The sequence below is a fragment of the Pelophylax lessonae genome (assembly GCF_965119305.1).
Source record: "Pelophylax lessonae genome assembly, chromosome: 3".
In the NCBI taxonomy this organism is placed as follows: Eukaryota; Metazoa; Chordata; class Amphibia; order Anura; family Ranidae; genus Pelophylax; species Pelophylax lessonae.
This window is the reverse complement of record NC_138770.1, coordinates 438111177-438131780: the sequence shown is the minus strand read 5'-3', so window position 1 is coordinate 438131780 and position 20604 is coordinate 438111177. Positions and strand designations below refer to the sequence as shown.

General features: G+C 45.4%; 1 protein-coding gene across 1 annotated transcript in view; it reads right to left on the bottom strand.

Moving 5' to 3' along the window:
- PEX7 (peroxisomal biogenesis factor 7) overlaps positions 1-20604 on the bottom strand; it is a 387996-nt gene that overhangs the window by 313064 nt on the left and 54328 nt on the right. The window contains exon 5 of the mRNA XM_082250007.1: positions 9057-9165. Coding sequence (XP_082106133.1) covers positions 9057-9165 — 109 coding nt within the window. The remainder of the gene's footprint in view (positions 1-9056; positions 9166-20604) is intronic.

The following is a 20604-nucleotide window of genomic DNA, read 5'->3' as shown; positions in this document are numbered from 1 at the left end:
GAAGGAAGACCCTCGCCATCGCAGAGTCAAGAATCAGCCCCAGATAGGTGACCTGCAAGGTCCGAATGGTGATGAAGACGTCGTCCAGCAGATCCGAATGGGGACCTGCTCGCAACAGGAGATCATCCAGGTACCCCACAATGGAGTTACCGCGGCGACGCAACAAGGCCAGCACAGGGGCTAGAACCTTGGTAAAAACTCTGGGAGCCGAGGCGAGACCAAAGGGTAACGTCATAAATTGAAAATGCTCCTCTGCGACCGCCAAGCGGAGAAATCGCTGGTGTCCCTTGAATATGGGCACGTGGAGATACGCAGCTTTGAAATCGATGGAGGCCAGAAAATCCCCCTGATTCAAAGATGCCACCACCAACTGAATGAACTCCATTCAAAACTTCTGCACCTGCAGAAAGCGGTTCAGAGCCTTGAGGTCCAGGATTGGGCACACTTTGCCTCTTTTCTGGGAACAGTGAAAAGGTTTGAATAGAAACCTTGAGAGCGTTCCTGCAGGGAACCGGCACAATCACCCCCTGAGCCAGGAGATCTCGCACAGCCTCCCACAGATCCATCAAACGCTCCAGAGACAGGAAAAGATTTGACTGAAAATCCTGTCACCTGGCTGGGACCGGAATTTGATCTTGTACCCGGAACAAACCAGGTCGCAAACCCAAACGTCCTGAATGAAGGAAATGCAGGGTTCCTGCAAGAAGCACAGACGTCCCCCCACCCGAGATGGGTGAGGGCGGCTCTTCATGCTGAAGAGGACTTGTCTGCAGCACCAGACTGACCAGCCTTGGTCTTGCCCCAGGGCTTCTTAGCACCTCCAGAAGTTCTGAACGGCTTACCCTTTTCTTGCGCCCCTGATGCACTAAAAAACAGTTTGAGAGTAAAAAAGGATGGACCCCGCTTAGCACGGGGAGTCTTACCCTTGGAGGATTGAGGAAAAAAAGTACTCTTCCCGCCAGTCAGTCCTTTTGATCAACTCATCCAATGAGTCGCCAAACAACCTGTCTCCCAAAAAGGGGAGATCAGCTTAGAACTTTTTTAGAAGCTTAGTCAAACGACCAGTTCTTCAACCAAACCATGCGTCTTAAAACAAAGCCCGAAACCCTGGCCACCAGGGGAGCCGCATCCATAGACGCATCACACAGGAACACCAGAGCCTGGATCACCTGGTCCAACATTTCCAGCTGTTCCGGAGGAACAGTCTCGGGGTCCAAAGACTCCCGCAACCCCTTAATCCATTCCGTCACCGTCTGTGAAACCGGTTTCAAAATGGAACCCGCCAGCACGTGAAGATGGCGGGAAAGGGATTCCACCTGTCACGGAGCTTACCTTTGTCGGAGTCTGTAACGCAGAGATGTATGATCACCCTTGCAGATATCCACAGTTCAAGGTGACCAGGTAAGAAAGCCACCTGGGCTGTGAATTTGTGCACGGGGGCTTGGCAGGGACGGTGCTCCAATAGGCAGGACCGGCAGGAATACAAGGGGAAGGGAAGTCCAGGAATAACTGTAGTCACTGGATGACAAGGGTCCGGATAAGGATCGCAGGAACAACAAGGAGCGAAGGTAAGGATGGAAGCCGGGGGGGGGGGGGGAGCTGGAACTCATGCTTAGGAAACAGGAACACAGGAACAAAGTCTGTCAAACAGGAACTATCTGGAACATAGATCAGCAATGAACTGACACAGCTCTAAGTGAGAGCCAGTGTTTTATAGCTTGCTTAATTGAGCAATTAGCTTCAGGTGGACAATGATAGACAAGAGCACACTCAGGTGAAGTCCAGCCCCCTAGTGCTGCAGGCAATACCAGATTAACAAGAGTGGATCCATATGAGCTGAAGTGTGGCTCAGAGGTAGGATAACAGGACAGAATGTCAAAGTACACAGGTTCAAATCCCATGTCAGGTACTTAACGGCGGACACGCCTGACCTTCTGAAAGCCACGGTGAGAACTGTGACACCACCCACCTGTCCACTGGATCCGTAAAAACTGGGCAAACCTCCACAGGCACAAGGATAGATTTGTTCAAACTGGAAACAGGATGGTCAACTTTAGGTGGCACCGTCCAACAGTTGGAAACCTTTTTGGCAAAAGTATATCAGCGCTTAAAGCGTTTTGGCACCACTAACACGTGCTTAACGCGCTGCCATTGGTCATTCACGATATCGTGAAATGTGTCGGGACAAGGGAAAACCCTCACTGAAATAATTCAGGGCTTCCACTAAAGCGCGTTCCTGCGCTGCAGCTGAAAGAGACAGGTCCTCTTCGCCATCTGACTGCGAGGACAGCGACCCCTCAGATAGGGGGGCGCCTGGGGTGACCTCATCAGCCTCTGAATCAGAAGACAACTCCCTAGAAGGAGAAGGCAGCGGCTCTTTACTGATGTGCTGAGTCATGCACTGGAGGTTTATGCCGAGAGGGACAGCCCCCTGTGGGTGTGTATTGAAATTTTTTTATGCCTAGACTACTCCTGATGGGAGGAGCATAAACCCACTCAGCTCATGGAGATGAGGGTGCATCTGTCGACGGACGATAGAGAAATATCCTTATTACGGTTTTACACTATGTGGATTTTCTCCTGCTTTATTTATTCGGTGACAACTTGTTCCATCATGCCTGTCTGAGATGTACCTGGAACACCTGTGAGCCTTTAAGGTTTGATCCAGCTGGACCTGATGGCTAATTCAGGTGCGTGTGACACCATAATAGGGTACATACATTTTGGTAAGAGTCTATCCTATTTCTGGTGGTGGATCACATGGTGTATCCGGATTCTTGTTATGATTATGCTTTTTCACAAATTGTGACCCTTGGATGTCAAGATTTGGACACTTCACTATTCTTATGATCACACTAATTAGACTTGATAATGTTTACACATAAATTGTACGTGTGTTTCCCATAACCCTCCCTTACTATATCCAAAATTAAAAAAAGAAGAGATTTCCCTTTAACAGTAAAACTTTCCTAGTTTTAAATGGTGTCTGCTCACATCTGAGCACTCAGATGCCTGTTGCTAGGTGCTTATCACTTGAAAAGCTACAGGCTTCTTTTGTTAGACAGATTTGAGCATTTTTCTTTTTGGCCCAATGAACTTCATTTGGAGCGCCGAAAAAAAAAAAAGTGCAAAACTGCTTGTTACATGTGTTTTTTGGGTGCTCCCATAATGTCTATGGAGCAATAAAAATGCAATTCCTGCCCCATAGAACCTCCTGTTTTGTACACAATTTGCCAAAACCTTGGAAATGTATATAACTGTACAGCAGAGGATTGTTTTTTTCTTTAACAAACGTGGAACTAAAGTTTAAGTGAGAAACTTCCAATGCCAGTCCGGTATAAAAAAAAAAATCACAGATGGCAAAACCTCAAATATAAATATCTGTAGTTACTGGCGTGTGGTGTAATGAGTATCCCTTTTTACTAGCAATTTATGTTTCACATACAGACTAAAGCTGCAAATTTGCTTCTCATTGCGCAGAGAGAGACAGAAATATCCTAGCGTTAACATAACAAAACATCTCAAATCTGTACAAAATGTGCACAAAAGCCCCATTTATAAAAAAACAAACTATATTTCTGCTGAAAATCCGTGAAGGTTTTTTCTTCATCTAAAACAAAAGCAACAATTATGTATTAATTACAATATGCTGAGGCCGAGTCAGAGTGGTTTGTACCTTGGAAAGCCATAAAGATCAGTAACCTAGAAACAGACAACTTAAATTAGGGATTACATCCAATTAGCCCAAATGCACTACAAAGAGATCTTGTCTGGGTGGCAGCACGCCTGCTCTCTGTTTATTCATGTGATATTTTGTCAGTGTTGAGTTAAGTACCACATTATCATCCAGTCTTGTTTATTATTAGCCAAACATCAAGATAAAAGCACAGTTCATGTTAGGGGCTGCTCCAGCAGTTTCCATGCTAAGGGGTATTCTCTACTGATACTTTACATTAATGTGGAACCAAATAACATAGCATAGCTTTTTTCTGCTTCCGGTCACATGTCAAGCAAAATAGTATAAAACAACTTCTTATTTAAGACCAAGTCTGTTATGGTTGCTGCTGACCCCACTCACACTTACCTAGCTTGCACTTCCCCATCACAGTGTTTACTAGTCAGAGCTCTCAGCCAAATTCCAGCGTAAGCTCTGTGTTGGTCAAAGTTGGAGCTTATATAGGGTAAGGACCTACTCTACTCCCCTACAAGACAGTATTTTGGCTTGGTGATTGCCCCCAGCCCCCTTTCCCGAGAGCTGTATACTGGGGGTAAAGGCAGGTACACACTAAAAAAAAATGTTCCCTGCATCCCAGCGCTGTACTAACCCTTCGACATTAGTACAGTGATCTCCCCTGCTGAGCTGTTGTGTTCTGACAGGGGGATGCCCCCCCCCCCCCCCCCCGCTAGAACACTCCGATTGGCGCTCCCTCCATTTGACTGAGATTGCTGATCAGGAGTTGGTCAGCTGCTGGTTTTCCAGCATGCTTATGCGACATACACACGAGTCCAATGTTGGCCTTTTATTTGAACTGGCAAATGTCTCCTGACATTCAGCCCATGTGTACCCAGCCTCTAGTGTTGTAACCAATATATATATATATATATATATATATATATATATCCTTATCCTTTAAAGCATGTTACACAGCACAGAGTTTGTGCTGTGTCATGTACCCCTCTCTATATTCTTAAAAACCTAGCTGATCCTGCCAGTTCCTGTGTCCCCAGTCTGTGCTGACCATGGTAATCATGGCTGTTGATCCCTGATTACCATGGTCAGTTTACATGCCTCCGTCATCAGCTGCTCGCCTCTCTCCCCCTCCCTCTCTGCCTGTTAGTTCGGGAGTCTGTAGTATTAACATTAAGAAATCCTGTAACCTGCTGTGTTACAGGATAAAATCATGTGCAGCGTGTGTCTGTTTGTAACATTATTGTAATAAATACCTTATTTACAGCGCCGTTGGTCAATCACGTGACCTCCCGCTGCTCTCATCCTCTCCTCCCGGCTGACATCTGCGGGGATCTCGGTGCCTCCTTTTGCAGTGCTAGGAGCGGAGACAGAGGGCTCCGGCAGGTCACTTGAGCACATTTATAGTGCACGGCGCTATAAATAAGGTATTTCTGCAATAATTACACAAAGACACACACTGCACATGATATAATCCTGTAACAGGTGATTGAGTAAATTATAAAAACAATAACTGGCCTGGAGTGCAGGTCTTTTCCTTTATCCATTTATCCATTACATTACACTCAAGGCTGGGATGAGCTGAGAGGCAGATGGCACATGGAGCTGAGTAGATGGTGGACAAGTATCTTGTGTGAAGCAGTTGATCCTTTTCACGTGTCTGACTATATGCAGAAATAATCATTTAAATTGATACTAAAGTCTCGTTTTTTTTGGTTAAAAATAACAAACATGCTATACTTACCTGCTTTGTGCAGTGGTTTTGCACAAAGTAGCCCCGATCCTCCTTTTCTCTGTTCCCCCTTCCACTCTTCTGGCCCCTCCCTCCTGTTGAGTGCCCCCAAAGCAAGCAGCTTGCTATGGGGGCACCCAAGCAGAGCTGCAGCTCCCTGTGTCCATTCAGAAACAGAGCCATTGCCCGCCCCGCCCCCTCTCACCTCATTGGCTCACTGACTTTGATTGATAGCAGCGGGAGCCAATTGCACAATACTCCCGTCTCAGCCAATGAGGAGGGAAAGTCCTGGGGAGCTTTGCTGGATGGAGATGGGCTCAAGTAAGTATTGGGGGGGGGCTGCTGCACACAGAAGGTTTTTTATCTTAATGCATAGAATGCATTAAGACAGGGCTCGACAATACCCGGGCGCCAGGTCGCATTTGCGACTAGAATTAGCGACCTGGCGCCTGGGGTGCCCTGCAGAAGGTGTCCTGTCATTTTTGCACGGACTTCCGCGCACGGAGTGCACGGACTTCCGCGCCGTCCGAAAATTGAGGCCCCAGCTTTTCGGCCTTTTTGAGATGAGAGAGGCTTCCAATGGGGAACTGGTGCCCTCTTGTGGTGGCCGGGAGTAATGACTGTTGTAATGACTGTTTCCACTGCCTGTTAGTTACCTTTGACAGGGAGTGTGGTTATTATTATTAATTTAATTTATTTTTTAAATGTAAAAAAAAAAAAAATAATATTTTTTTTCTTTTTTTTAATTATTATTAATAATTAAAAAAAAAAAATATATATATATATATATATATATATATATATATATATATATATAAAATCTTTTTTTTTTTTTTTTCCTCATCGCCATGCCACAGCCGAAGGCCCCTTTCACACGGGCTGTCTGATCAGGTCCGCCTGTCAGTTTTTCAGGCAGACCTGATCGGACCCTTCATTCTCCTCTATGGAGCAGTAATCTGCCGCCATCTGATCCTGTCCGCCAAAAGCAGATGGATGGTTGTTCTATTTTCTATCCATCCCGTGGATCGGATCAGATGGCATCGGATGGAAAGAGACAGACAGTCTGTTTTCATCCAATTGCGCTACAGAGGAGAGTGGGGTTCTAGTCGTATTTATGTGTAAATTTAGTATCCGTTTTATTAAATAAAGCTTGGTTGTTAGTTTAAAAAAAAAAAAAAAACTGGCTCCTAACTTTTTTAGCTGGCTCCTAGATTTCAGGAAAATTTGTCAAGCCCTGCATTAAGATAAAAACCCTTCTGATTTTACAACCACTTTAATCATCAAATTATATATCTTTAGGCCATAGACTGATCCATAATTGCAAGAAATATTTTGTATATTCTTTGGAATATGCGGGCCATTTTTCACTGAATGGGAAAAATAATGAGTGCCTTTTTATAATTGTTGGAAAATCATGAGGAGGTCCTAGTCCCATACTTCTATTCTAAAGAGTAATGGATCCATAGTACAATGTACAAAGGTCTCCCATCCTTGGGCAAGGATCCATTTGAGTCTCTGAGATAAAATAACTTCTAAGGGGTCACAGACCTTCAGGAAACAGTCACATAAATATCTATGAAGAACTACTGAACAGGCGTAGCCAGCACATAAACAATTCTGCGCAAAGGATCTCAATGATGGAGGATGAGGCTGCAGAATACAGAAAATTATGCATCTGAGGAGCATGAAGTTGACGGTGAAGTACTTTAGATTGGGCAGGGGAGGGGCAAAACTGTGCTTGAAAGTGCACTCATCCTTTGCAGGGGTCTTCAAACTACGGCCCTCCAGCTGTTCAGGAACTACAATTGTCATCATGCCTAGCCATGTCTGTGAATGTCAGAGTATTACAATGCCTTATGGGATGTGTAGTTCTGCAACAGCTGGAGGGCCGTAGTTTGAGGATCCCTGCTTTAAAGAATCAGTCAATCCAAAACTCAGATGCACATTTTTGGTAGATGCCATTGTAGAACTTAACCACATAGCTGTTTTTCTCATCTCCCAGGGGTTTTATCGGTGAGATATCAGCACTGGGTCTAAACAACTGACATGGACCTCTTATGGGGGTTCCTGCTACAACTGATGGATTTCTAAATTTTTATTTTTTTAAGGAGAATGCAACCGAACACAACAACTCCTAAGTGGACACAATAAAAGGAAGGTACTATGACAAGGAAATGTGTCTGTTGGAGCATTCACAGCATTTCTCTTATTGTATACATATATTTTATAACTTTATCTATAGTGCTATCAGAGTACTAGAAATTCTCAACAAATAGAACTCACACATAGGTGCAAATCGTGGTGTTCAGTGGGTATTTTAAAACCCAGAGTGCTCATTGATACTTCCATTACAAGGAGTATGCTAAGCTATATGGTTCTTTACATGCTAGTTATCTGCAAATCGTTTGCTTTTTCCTGCACTGCACCTGAATGTCCATGTATCATTGTGCGTGGCAACATTTGAAGCTGAAATCCCATTAGAAAAGGGTCCGATATCAGGCTGAGACTTAGAGCCAAAGATACACATGCTGAATACATTATCCCAAATGACACCCCCAGTATGTCTGCACCTTTTACTTTGAAAATTTAGCACTAACCTTCTGTCATTATAACATTATTTCCTTTTACAATAACTGTCAATTGTACACAAACCTGAGATTTCAGCCCTACCTTACACTGCCTCTAAAAAAAACGTTACAGCAAAACTTTCAACTGACAGAGCAGCAATGCATTTATCTGTCTTTTAGTAAGAGTATAGTGCTACTGTTCTTTATGAGGTGTGAGCATTTTTTATATATTTCACTTCACAAGATTACGGTTTTACTTCATCTTTCTTACTCAAATAAGGTACACACTCCAGCCTACCAGGTTTTCGGCAATCATATTTGGGTTTCAAGAAGTTTTTGTATGTACTGGCCTTCATTTAAAAACATAATACTACCACCTAGTGGAAAAATTCTATAACACATGCAAGATGAAGAGTGTCCTTTATCAGTATTCTTGAAATGATGCATTTGAACAGGAGTCTCCAAACATTTCAGTACAAGTGCAGTATATATTTGACAAATATTAACAGGCTGGAAAAAAGTCCCGTCCCTACATCAAAGTCCCCCTTACATCAGTGTCTCCATCAGAGTTCCCTTACATCACAGCCCCCCTTCCCACACCTGTTGTTAGGGTCACCCTTACATCAGGGTCCCCATCAGAATCCCCTTTACTTCAGCAGCAGAGACCATAAGCAACCTTCTGACCTTAATCCTTAATCTGTGCATCCGTTTGGATACGCCACCTTCGCTTGCTAAAAGTCAGATCTCCTAGATTGTAAGCTCTAACAAGCAGGACCCTCTGATTCCTCCTGTATTGAATTGTTTTGTATTGGTACTGTCTGCCCTCATGTTGTAAAGCGCTGCGCAAATTGTTTGCGCTATATAAATCCTGTATAACAATAATAATAATCTTGTAGCTGGACAGACGTGACCCATAGTTTAGAGATCCCTGTATTAGAACAACAAACTAAAGTGGAAAAAGTTTTAGAACATTTATAACAGTGGTCTGTTATATCTAATGAGCTAATAAATACATAAATGCCTCTAAACAACTAACTTTGAATGTCTGGATGCATTTTTAGCCGCTTACCTGAAGCAGACGCAAAGCAGCCTGGAATGTGTGGGGACCACACAGTGCTGTAAATAATGTTTTTATGGCCTGTGAAAGTGCAAAGTGACTTCTCAACCAAGGGATCCCACTAAAAGCAAAAAAAATAAAAATGAAAAATATTAGCTTAAGAGACAATAAATGGGGAAGGGGTGTCCATAAGGTCAAAGCACACTACATTGTCTCTTGTAACACTGGAATTTACAAGGAGTAGGACAATGGAGATGTATTCCTAACCACTTCCTCTAATAAAAGCATGAACTACCCGTCCAAATCACATCCAGCCAGCTATGGATAATATAACTGGCATTTTATGGGCTATACCCCACCAGAAACTTTATAGCAGATGTTAGTGACACCTATTCCTGTAGTGATTCGTTGCTGGCTACAAAGTTGCCGCTGTAGCTAACAACAACTTTGCCCTATGCAGCTACAAATTACTGCTACAATGGATAACACAAGTGCCTAATGAAGCCAGCAAATAATGCAAATAGTAAGGCAACTGTGCTACAATCTAGGGAAACGTTGTAACATGGACCTTTCTTTCAGCGGAATTCATTTTCATGAGCAGCATATTTATGAGTAATAATCTGTACTTGCCACCTTTTACTGCATATTTGTTTGGGGAATCCCCTCCCCCTTACTTAAAAAAAAAAAAAACCTTCAGGCAAATACCAAGGCTTTGCCTCACTAGTAATTTCTCACCTGCACCACTGTGCTTCCAAAAATCAGCTTTAGAAACATTTGTAAAAAGAGACAGAGTGGAACTAAACCCTATCTATACTTTACAGCCAAATAAGCGGCGATCTGAGCCTCTGTTTTAGTTGCAGTTTCCATGATGTCGCACATGTGACCAGCTATAACTTCAACCATTTGATGACTTGACACTTCAATTGGGAACTGACATAATCACTCTAGAAACTGTAACACTTATTATTCAAGAAGTGTTAAAGGATAAGTTCACCCTCAGGAAGATATATTATACCCACATTTAGAGTGTAACATGTTTCAGATCCTGGCCCCCCTCCCTCTAGACAGTGGTAGGGTATCCTATACCCTGCAGCCGCTGTCACATTTAAAATCAACTTGGCTGTGCGGGGCTCTGCCCACACAGTGGCATCATTAATTTACAGTGATATGTAAATGAATAAACTACAGGTGCTGTCTTCCACTGCAGCAGAGGAACCTGTAGTTCTCAATGGACTGGGATTCTGCTGATCAGCAGGCTCGTAGTCCATTCACTCTTCCTCCTGCCTTCTAATTGCAAGCTCACACAGAGGAACAGGTAGAAAGGAGGGAGAGTATGCAAAACTTTGCAGGCTCCTGTAGGAAAAAATGTGATTTTTGACTTACCGTAAAATCCATTTCTCTGATGTTCCTTGACAGACACAGCTTCTGGTATTCTTAACCATTGGGTTATACCGCCCCCTACAGGAGTAGGACACTAGGTATAAAATAAAGTCTGGCTACGCCTATGGGCAGTCCCAGGGGGTATACTCCCTTTCTCTGATATAGGTACTCAGTTTTGTTACAAGCAGTGTCAGGAGAATTACAACTCCACAAAGGGGTGGGTGCTGTGTCCGTCAATGAATATCAAAGAAATTGATTTTACGGTAAGTCAAAAATCCCATTTTCTCTTTCGTTCAATGACAGACAGCTCCTGATCATCTTAACCATTGGGACGTCCCAAAGCAGTGTTAAACATGAGCAGTGGGAATAGCAAAAAATAAATTCCCAAGGCTAACTATTGCCAACTAGGTAAACAGGAGCTCAACCAAAACAACTGGAGCTCACCTAAAAAAAAAAAAAAACAATGCACCCTCAAAGTGGATCAGATCCTCTAAAAAGCAGACTGCAAAATCTTATGGCTAAGGGAAGCATCTGCAGATGCCAACACATCCACTTTATAAAGTTTTGTAAAATGTGCACCAACGACCAGGTGGCTGCCTTGCAAACCTGCGTCACTGACGCCTGATGACGGAAGGCCCAGGAGGCACTAAGCGCCCTAGTAGAGTGCGCCTAGACAGGGAAAGGAGGAACCTGACCCCTAATGGAAGGGGCCTGAACCACTGTCTCCCTGAGCCATCTAAAAATGGTTGCAGAGGAAGCGACCAGCCCTTTAAGAGGCCATTCGTGAGCACAAATAAAGACTCTGACTTCCTGAAAGAGTCCGTAGCTGCCAGGTACCTAATTGCACAGACCAGATCCAAGGCTTGCAAGGCAATTTTCTTCTAATGTTTAGGCTTAGGACACAGGGAAGGCAACACAATGTCTTTATTCAAATTAAAATCAGAGACCACCTTTGGAAGGAATGACAGACAGGAGCGAAGCACCACCTTATCCCTGTGAATCACCAGATAAGGTGAATGACAGGATAAAGCCGCCAGTTCCAACACCCTGCGTGCAGAGGTGATAGTGACCAAAAAGGCCACTGTCTGGGACAGCATTAGCAGGGGAAACTCCCAAAGATTCTCAAAGGGAGACTTCTGGAGAACTGAAAGTACCAAATTGAGGTCCCAAGGCAGCAAAATAGACCACACCGGAGGGACCAAGTGCCAAACACCCTGAAGAGAGGTACGCACCATAGATGTAGCCAAAGGTCGTTGGATGAAAACCACCAAGGCCCGACACCCGGCCCTTGATATTATTCAAGGCCAACTTCTGTTCAACCCCCCGTTGAAGTAAGGTCAAGATCTGAGCCACCGAAAAAGAGCGAGGAGAAACTCCAAGGGATTCACACCACGCAATGTACGTCATCCATGTACGATGGTAGATCTTCAAAGAAGTAGATTTCCTAGCTTTTACAGCGTAGGAATAATCCCCTATCCTTCAGCACCTGGCTTTCAGTAGTCAAGCCGTCAAAGCCAGTGACTGTAAAGCAGACTGGAAGATTGGCCCTTGGGACAGCAGATCCTCCCTGGGAGGAAGCCTTCAAAGAAAACGTCAGTAACCAGCTGCACCAGGTCGGCGTACCAGGCCCGGCGAAGCCAGACCGGGGCCACCAAAATGACCGGAATACCTTCTATCTTGATCCTGTAGAAGTCTTGGTAGAAGCTTGAGAGAAGGGAAGGCGTAAATCACACGATAATGACCCCACGGGGCCACCAGCATGTCTGTGGCGTCCGCCAGAGGATACCAGGACCTAGCCAAGAACCTATGTACCTTTCTGTTGAGCCGAGATGCCAACAGATCCATCTCAGGGTGCCCCACCGGAGACACAACTGATGAAACACTCCAGGATGAAGAGACCATTACCCCTGGTCTAACTCCTGCCAACTGAGGTAATCCTCCTGCCAATGTTCCACTCTGGGAAAGTGAACAGCGAAAAGGGCTGGAAAGAAACATTCTGCCCACCAGAGATTTCCGGCTTCCTCCAGAGCCACCAGGACACTTCTTGTGCCCCCTTGGAGATTGACATAAGTCACGGCCGTGGCATTGTTTGATTGAATGTGCACTGGATAGCCTTGTAATTGATCCATCCAATGTTCCAGGCACAGCCTGATCGCACGCAACTCAGGACGTTGATTGGTATTCTGGATTCTTCCCCTGAGCAGAACTTCTGCCGAGAACGCCTCCTCACCGGACAGGCTGGCATCCGTGGTGACCACTGTCAATACAAGGGTAGGAAGGATTTTGCCCTGCCGGAGCGCCCGGGGCACAAAGCCACCAAATCAGGGACTCTCTCGTACCCCGGCTCAGCTGGATTTGGTTGTCCACAGACTGTGGATTCTCGTCCCATGTGATGAGAATCTCCCGTTGCACTCGTATGGAACAGTGCAAACCGGACCGCCTCAAAGGTTGACACCATCAGGCCTAGTACCCGCATAGAAGTCCAGAAGGACGACCATCTGCTGGTCAGTAGGAGACAAACTGCAACCTGCAGTGTCTGAAGTTTGTCCAGAGGAAGAAATACCCTGACTAAGGCCGAATCCAGAATCAGCCCCAGATAGTCTAGTTTCGTAAAAAGGGACAAGGCTGACTACCGAAGATTCAGAATCCAGCCGAACTCCTTTAGAGTTCGTATGGTGATCTCCAGGTTTTCCGCCAATGCAGCAGAATATTCTGCTCGCAGAAGAAGATCGTATAAATAGCCCAGGACTGTGATCCCCCACTGGCGTAACAATGCCAGTACCGAGGTTAACACTGTAGTGAAGACCCGGGGAGTGGAGGCGAGACCAAATGGTAACGCTCCAAACTGATAATGTTCCTCTCCCACTGCAAAGCAGGGGAAGCGTTGGTGACCGACACACACTGGAACATGAAGGTAGGAATCTTTGATGTCTATGGAGGCAAGAAAATCCCCCGGATAAAGGGAAGCCACCACTTTGCGAATGACTCCATCCTAAACTTCTGCAACCGCACAAAGCAGTTCAGCACCTTGAGGTCCAGGATTGGACACACGTTGTCCTCCTTCCTGGGGACTGTAAACAGGTTGAGTAAAAACCCCTGAAAACGTTCCGCAATCGGAACCAGGACAATCACTCCTTGAAGCCAAAGGTCTTGCACCGCCATCTTGCACCGCCCCAAAGAGGGCCTGTAAGCGGATTGGGGACAGTTGCACATTGGAAGGAAAGAACCTTTTCGGAGGGCGACCACCAAACTCGACTTGTCATGTACCAGGGAAGTCCCCGGGTCAGAGAAACAGTGAAGACTTCAACCCCACCCCAGATACGGGTGAGGGCACACCTTCATGCTGAAGGCGCCTTGTCTGCAGGTCTGGAAAAGCCTGCCCTCGACTTGCCAGACCAAGTTCACTTGGATCCATCAGAGGCCCCGAAAGGCTTAGATCCCTTGTCAGTCGATCCTGAGGGACAAAAAAACTTCTTATGACCTGAAAAGAAGGGCCCACGTCTGCGACGAGGGTCCTTGCCCTTAGTAGCCTGTGGAAGAAAGGTACTCTTCCCCCCTGTGAGACCTTTAATGAGGTCATCCAGGGTAGATCCAAACAGGCTATCTCCTTGAAAAGGTAGAACAGCCAGGGCTTTTTTTTTTAGAAGTCTGGTCCACAGACCAGCATTTTAGCCAAGGATCACTGCCGAAACAGAGAGCCCAGCAAGTAGGGAAGCCGCATTCAAACTGCAGCCCCTGGACTAGCTTGTCCGTCAGCTTAGCAGAGGCAGGTGGGAGCTGTTCTACCTCCAGGTCACGGCGCAAAAGCTTAGCCCACTCGGTCAGAGTTTGCGACACCAGGGCAATGGTGAACACCGACCTCAATGCCGAGCCAGCCAGGGTGAACATATTTGCGGGCCACAGCCTCCGTATTTTTTGTCAGCCGGGTCCTTAAATGCCGGAGACTCTTTAACCAGAATTATGGTTGCTTTGTTTAACCTGGAAACCGGAGGGTCCACCACCAGTGGAACAGACCACTTTTTAAAAGGGACTCTTCATAGGGGTATTGCTTAGCAAACCGTTTAGGGACCCCAAGGGGACGATTCGTCGCCCTCACACTTTCGTGACAATTCTGTCAAAATAGGCGGGGAAGGAACACCTTTTGCTGCTCTGGGTGGTTTGTAAGTGGCAAGGGAACCTGCTCCCCTATCGCAGTAGCAGGTGCGTCCCTCATTTTTAGAGGATCATGCACAAATACATTTAGTGTGTCTACCAGCGCCTTTTTGTGCACGGGTAATAGACGTGGAGAAATCATCCTCACTATCTGAGTATTCAGGACGCGTGGTTGCAGACCCATTAGGGTGACCCACATCAGCGGCGGCCAAATCAGATTCAGGACCTGATGAGACAGGGGAAGGTGGGGGCACTTTTTGCTAGCCTGTCGCCTGAAAGCCACCTCCACCCGGGACACAAGGGACTCCAGGACCGCCGTTAGTGCATGGATGGATGGTCGGGACCCGGAGGGCCCCGCAGCCTCAGAGAGGGGATCGGGTGAGGAGATGTGCTCCAAAGACTCCATTAGCCACCAGGGGGACCCACAGAGTAAGTGTAAAAACACTGCTAAGGGACACCCCCACCACGCTGGCAGCACCACCCAGTTGCCAGCTACAAGCACCAATCGACCCTCAGCAGAGAGGGAGAGGATCTCCCCAAACTCACCACCTGCAGAAATAAGCACAGCTAGTGACCAGGAGAATCTGCACTGCATGTATGCGATCAGGAAGTGAAAAGTATCCAAGAGTCTGCACTAGGGGATGAGGAGGTGCTCCCATTGCCGAAAATGCCGCCCTCGGACTCCACTCTCATGGCCACCGCTGTTTTCAATAGCAAACCACAGCAAAAAAGCCACCGTGCATTGTAGCCTATGGGCTACAAGAAAATGGCTGCCCCTTGTGGCACTACGAGGCTCTCGGAGACCGAGGAGGTATCCCTAGCCACAGGACAGGCACAAGGCAGGATGGGGGCTCCAGGGGCTGTCCAGACCACCCATACAAACCCCCGCAATAGTGGAGGGGGGGTAGGATGGGGGAGACAGGTGAGGGGGGGTGCCAGGAAGGAGGAGAACCCAGGGGTCCGACCCTCCTATGGAAGGGCCCGCGTCCACCTCAAAACCCTCTAGGGGAAGAGGGGGGCGGCTAATTACCATACCAGGCGGGTAATGCTTCAGACAGATCCTCCTCTTCATCGAAATGGGGGGCTGGCAACCAGAAGGAATGCTGCGGCTCAGGCCGAAGTCAGGTCGTATGCAACCTCGCAAGACGTTTAACTCGCAGGGCCAGCCCCCGTCTAGTGGGGCTATGTGATGGGCCGACATAACGCAGAGCTGAGGCCTGTGCGCGCTCACTGGCCAGACTGAGATGATCACTGCATCTAGGTTATCCAGCACGCTGCCCAGTCCGGCAGTTGATTGCAGATCTCATAGGAAAAATCCAGAAGGAAAAAATGTTTTATCTAAAAAAGATTTTGCCAGGATCAAAGATTCCAGCAAGGAACTAGGTCCTGACTAGGCAGAAAAAAAAACTGAGTGTCTCTAGCAGAGAGATGGAGTATACCCCCTGGGAGGGGGCAGTATAACCCAATGGTTAAGAATACCAGAAGCTATGTGTGTCAATAAATTAAAGGGAAAAAAAAATGCAAATTTATCTGCAAAAATTTATGCATTCATAATATTTTCAAAAAATGTTTATTCATCCATAAAGCAATGGCTTCACCAACCCAGTCAACACCACATCCCAAAACATAAAGACATGAAAAAACTATGGTACTGTATATGGGGCCTTGGACACGGGGGGGGGGGGTTGTTTTCAACTTGGGTGACTTGTCCTGGAGGGGATGTCCTACCCCTTTTCTTGGTGTCTGATATGGAATGTGTAAGCCTGCCCTCTGGGGGGGGTCTCACTTGCAGGAATTTAATTTAATGATTGGGACATATATGGTTTTTTGATGTTCAAGTACGTCTCAGTACTTATATAGGGAAATGTGTCGCCTCTAATTTAAAAATATTTATCATGGTGCCTATACTTTGGTGTTTGCCATCTTTATGATAATCTAGTATTCAATAATAGCCAGTGTCTGTCATTCACTAACTGTGATATAGTTTACTGTGTATTTTTTGTACTTTTTGCGGTAAATGATCACAGCAGCATTTGCTTGTTGTCATTTGGATTTTACATATTGGTGATTGTGATTGCTATTTGTCTTTTGGCCACAAGATGGCGTGCCTATGCTGTCTGAATGGGAGGATATCAAGGAGCCTGTTTTTCCCTGCATTTTTGGAAAAGGATGTTATAGAGTAGCGTGCGTATGTCCTCCATTGGGGAGCCCTGGTTCATGCTTGTGGCGGGACGTGATGGTGTTGTTTCCTGTCCCCTTACCTTGCTTCTTCCGGCCAATGCCCTTGCGGCGCAGGAGGTGGATGACGCGGCGGGAGGACGGTGACCGTACGTCCCTCCATTATCATGCATGCGTGATAACATTTTCAGTGCCTCATCATCAGTGTTACCAATCAGTGCCGCCTACCAGTGCCACCTCTAATTGCCGCCTATCATAGCCCATCAGTGCCATCCATCAGTGCAGCCTCATCAGTGCTCACCAGTGCAGCTTTATCAGTGTCCATTAGTGCCACCTATCAGTGCTGCCTCATCAGTGCCTATTAGTGCCCATCAGTGCAGCCTCATCAGCGCAATTTTGTTTTTGTTGGTCATTAAATACCACCAAAAGAAAGCTCTGTTTGTGTGAAAAATTATAAAAATTTTGTTTGGATACAGTGTTGCATGACAGAGCAATTGCCATTCAAAGGACAGTGCTGAAAGCTGAACATTGGCCTGGGCCAGAAGGGGGTATAAGGGCCCAGTAAGCAAGTGGTTTAAAGTCAGCAGCTACAGTATAGCTGACTTTTTGATTCCAATAAATTGTGAAATAGTTTTACACTATTGGGAGCTTTTCTTCTTTTTTACTTATTACCCTAGAGAGGATACATTTGGAGAGCCCGTCAAATCATTCCAGATGGGATACCCATCCCCTTATCACAGTTTACCATCAGCTGGGTTTACAACAGGAGTACCCCGGGAACCAGTGAGAAGAATTTAAAGTGAAAGTTATCCATTTATGCTTTAACCTTACAGTTGTAAGGTGAGAGGCCAGTACACATAGAGGTGTCACCGTTTTGGATCTTTTAGACACCAGTCACTTTCTACTATGGGTGAAGGGATTTACATGCACCATTTGGATGAGCATTGGATGTTCTTTATTTCTTCCATGTTTTTATTGACTCACTTTGATGATTGATATATTATAGCAGCCTTTTTACTTGTATTTTTAAAAGCCACCTTTTCACTTGTATTTTTATTTTCTACCGTGTTTCCCTGAAAGTAAGACCTAGTGTTATTTTTGGAGAGGGCTGCAATATAAGCCCTACCCTGAAAATAAGCCCTAGTTTAGTGTATGAAAAATCCTAGGATGCACTTTATTAGTGTTTTAAATAATGTCCAATGTGTGTTTTTGTAATATAATACTGTGAAATACATTCCTTGCATCGCCGCTCTGCTCTCAGCTGATTCTGTCTCCTCTCATACCTTAGCTGTCCTGTCAGAGGGGGATCGCAGCCCCAACCCTCTGCAGTGTAACACAGAAGCGCAGGGTGTTCGATTAGAATTGTGGGAAATACCTTTACATCAGCACTTCCGTGACCCCCAGCTGTCAGCTGGGGAGAAGAGGGCGGCAGATCAGCTGAGCCCGGAGCGGCAATGAAGAAGGTATTTCACACTATTGTAATCTAATCTAACCTGTGCTTCTGTGTAAACTGCAGAGGGGAGGGGCTGATATCGACCTCTGAGTCTGACAGCCACGGTATGAGAGAAGAAAGACAGGAGAGAGTGGGAGATTACTGTAGCTGAGCACAGAGCAGTAATGAAGGTATTTCACACAATTGTATTACAAAAACACACACTGGACATATATAAAACACTAATAAAGCCCATCCTAGGATTTTATATACACTAAACTAGGTTCACATAGGATTCTTGGCACGCAGAGAGGGAAAAGAGGGACAGCACATGAAAGTAAGACCTATCCCGAAAATAAGCCCTACTGTGTCTTTTGGTGCCAAAATTAATATAAGACCCGGGCTTATTTTCAGGGAAACACGGGTACATTTTATTTGCTACAGCTCACCTTTGTATCTGTGTATACATTGTATTTGTTACATCAATTGTTTATATTTAGTGTCTGTAGTAGTCACTGACATGTATTTTTAGCACATGCAATTTAACATTTGTTCTTTGCACACTTTATATCACACACCTGTTGGCATTTGACAGTGCAGCGCCACTGTTTTATATTATTTCACATTGGTTACACGTACCATCATACAGTGATAGCGTGGGAGTACCGTTTCACCTTTAGAGTATAGCGGACTCATTTTTTTATTTTTTGCCCAGACTGGAGCTCCTTTTTTGGCTGTTTTGGGAAACAATTAAATCAGTGGGTTTATTTCAACTTTAATTTATACTGCTATATGTCACAGGAATCTGCAAGGTCAAAAACAAACTTATTAAACTGTCACTTATTTTTATAGCCTCCAAAATCAGTCAAGGCTTAGCGGTGTTAAGTCTTGGTTATGCAAAAGTGCAGCTAAGTTACTGCCAATATAGAGAAGCCCTGAAACTTTTGGCTGGGGCTACACTACAGCAACATATGTCACCACTGTCACAGAGAAATCAGCAGACAATGTCAGTGTCTCTGCTGTGTCCAGAAGACAAATTAGGTGCTATTTTGTTATACTTACTAGTTTAGCAGTATGATCACATACCCTGACACCAGGAACTTACTAGTTTAGCAGTATGATCCCAAGACCCTGACACCAAGAACTTACTAGTTTAGCAGTATGATCCCAAGACCCTGACACCAGGAACTTACTAGTTTAGCAGTATGATCCCAAGACCCTGATACCAGGAACTTACTAGTTTAGCAGTATGATCACAAGACCCTGACACCAGGAACTTACTAATTTAACAGTATGATCACAAGACCCTGACACCAGGAACTTACTAGTTTAGCAGTATGATCACAAGACCCTGACACCAGGAACTTACTAGTTTAGCAGTATGATCACATACCCTGACACCAAGAACTTACTAGTTTAGCAGTATGATCCCAAGACCCTGACACCAGGAACTTACTAGTTTAGCAGTATGATCCCAAGACCCTGACACCAGGAACTTACTATTTTAGCAGTATGATCACAAGACCCTGACACCAGGAACTTACTAGTTTAGCAGTATGATCACAAGAGCCTGACACCAGGAACTTACTAGTTTAGCAGTATGATCCCAAGACCCTAACACCAGGAACTTACTAGTTTAGCATTACGATCACAAGACCCTGACACCAGGAACTTACTAGTTTAGCAGTATGATCACAAGACCCTAACACCAGGAACTTACTAGTTTAGCATTACGATCACAAGACCCCGACACCAGGAACTCACCAGTTTAGCAGTATGATCACAAGACCCTGACACCAGGAACTTACTAGTTTAGCAGTATGATCACAAGAGCCTGACACCAGGAACTTACTAGTTTAGCAGTATGATCCCAAGACCCTAACACCAGGAACTTACTAGTTTAGCATTACGATCACAAGACCCTGACACCAGGAACTTACTAGTTTAGCAGTATGATCACAAGACCCTAACACCAGGAACTTACTAGTTTAGCATTACGATCACAAGACCCTGACACCAGGAACTCACCAGTTTAGCAGTATGATCACAAGACCCTGACACCAGGAACTTACTAGTTTAGCAGTATGATCCCAGGACCCTGACACCATGAACATACTAGTTTAGCAGTATGATCCCAAGACCCTGACACCAGGAACTTACTAGTTTAGCAGTATGATCCCAGGACCCTGACACCAGGAACTTACTAGTTTAGCAGTATGATCACAAGACCCTGACACCAGGAACTTACTAGTTTAGCAGTATGATCACAAGACCCTGACACCATGAACATACTAGTTTAGCAGTATGATCCCAAGACCCTGATCCCAGGAACTTACTAGTTTAGCAGTATGATCCCAGGACCCTGACACCATGAACTTACTAGTTTAGCAGTATGATCACAAGACCCTGACACCAGGA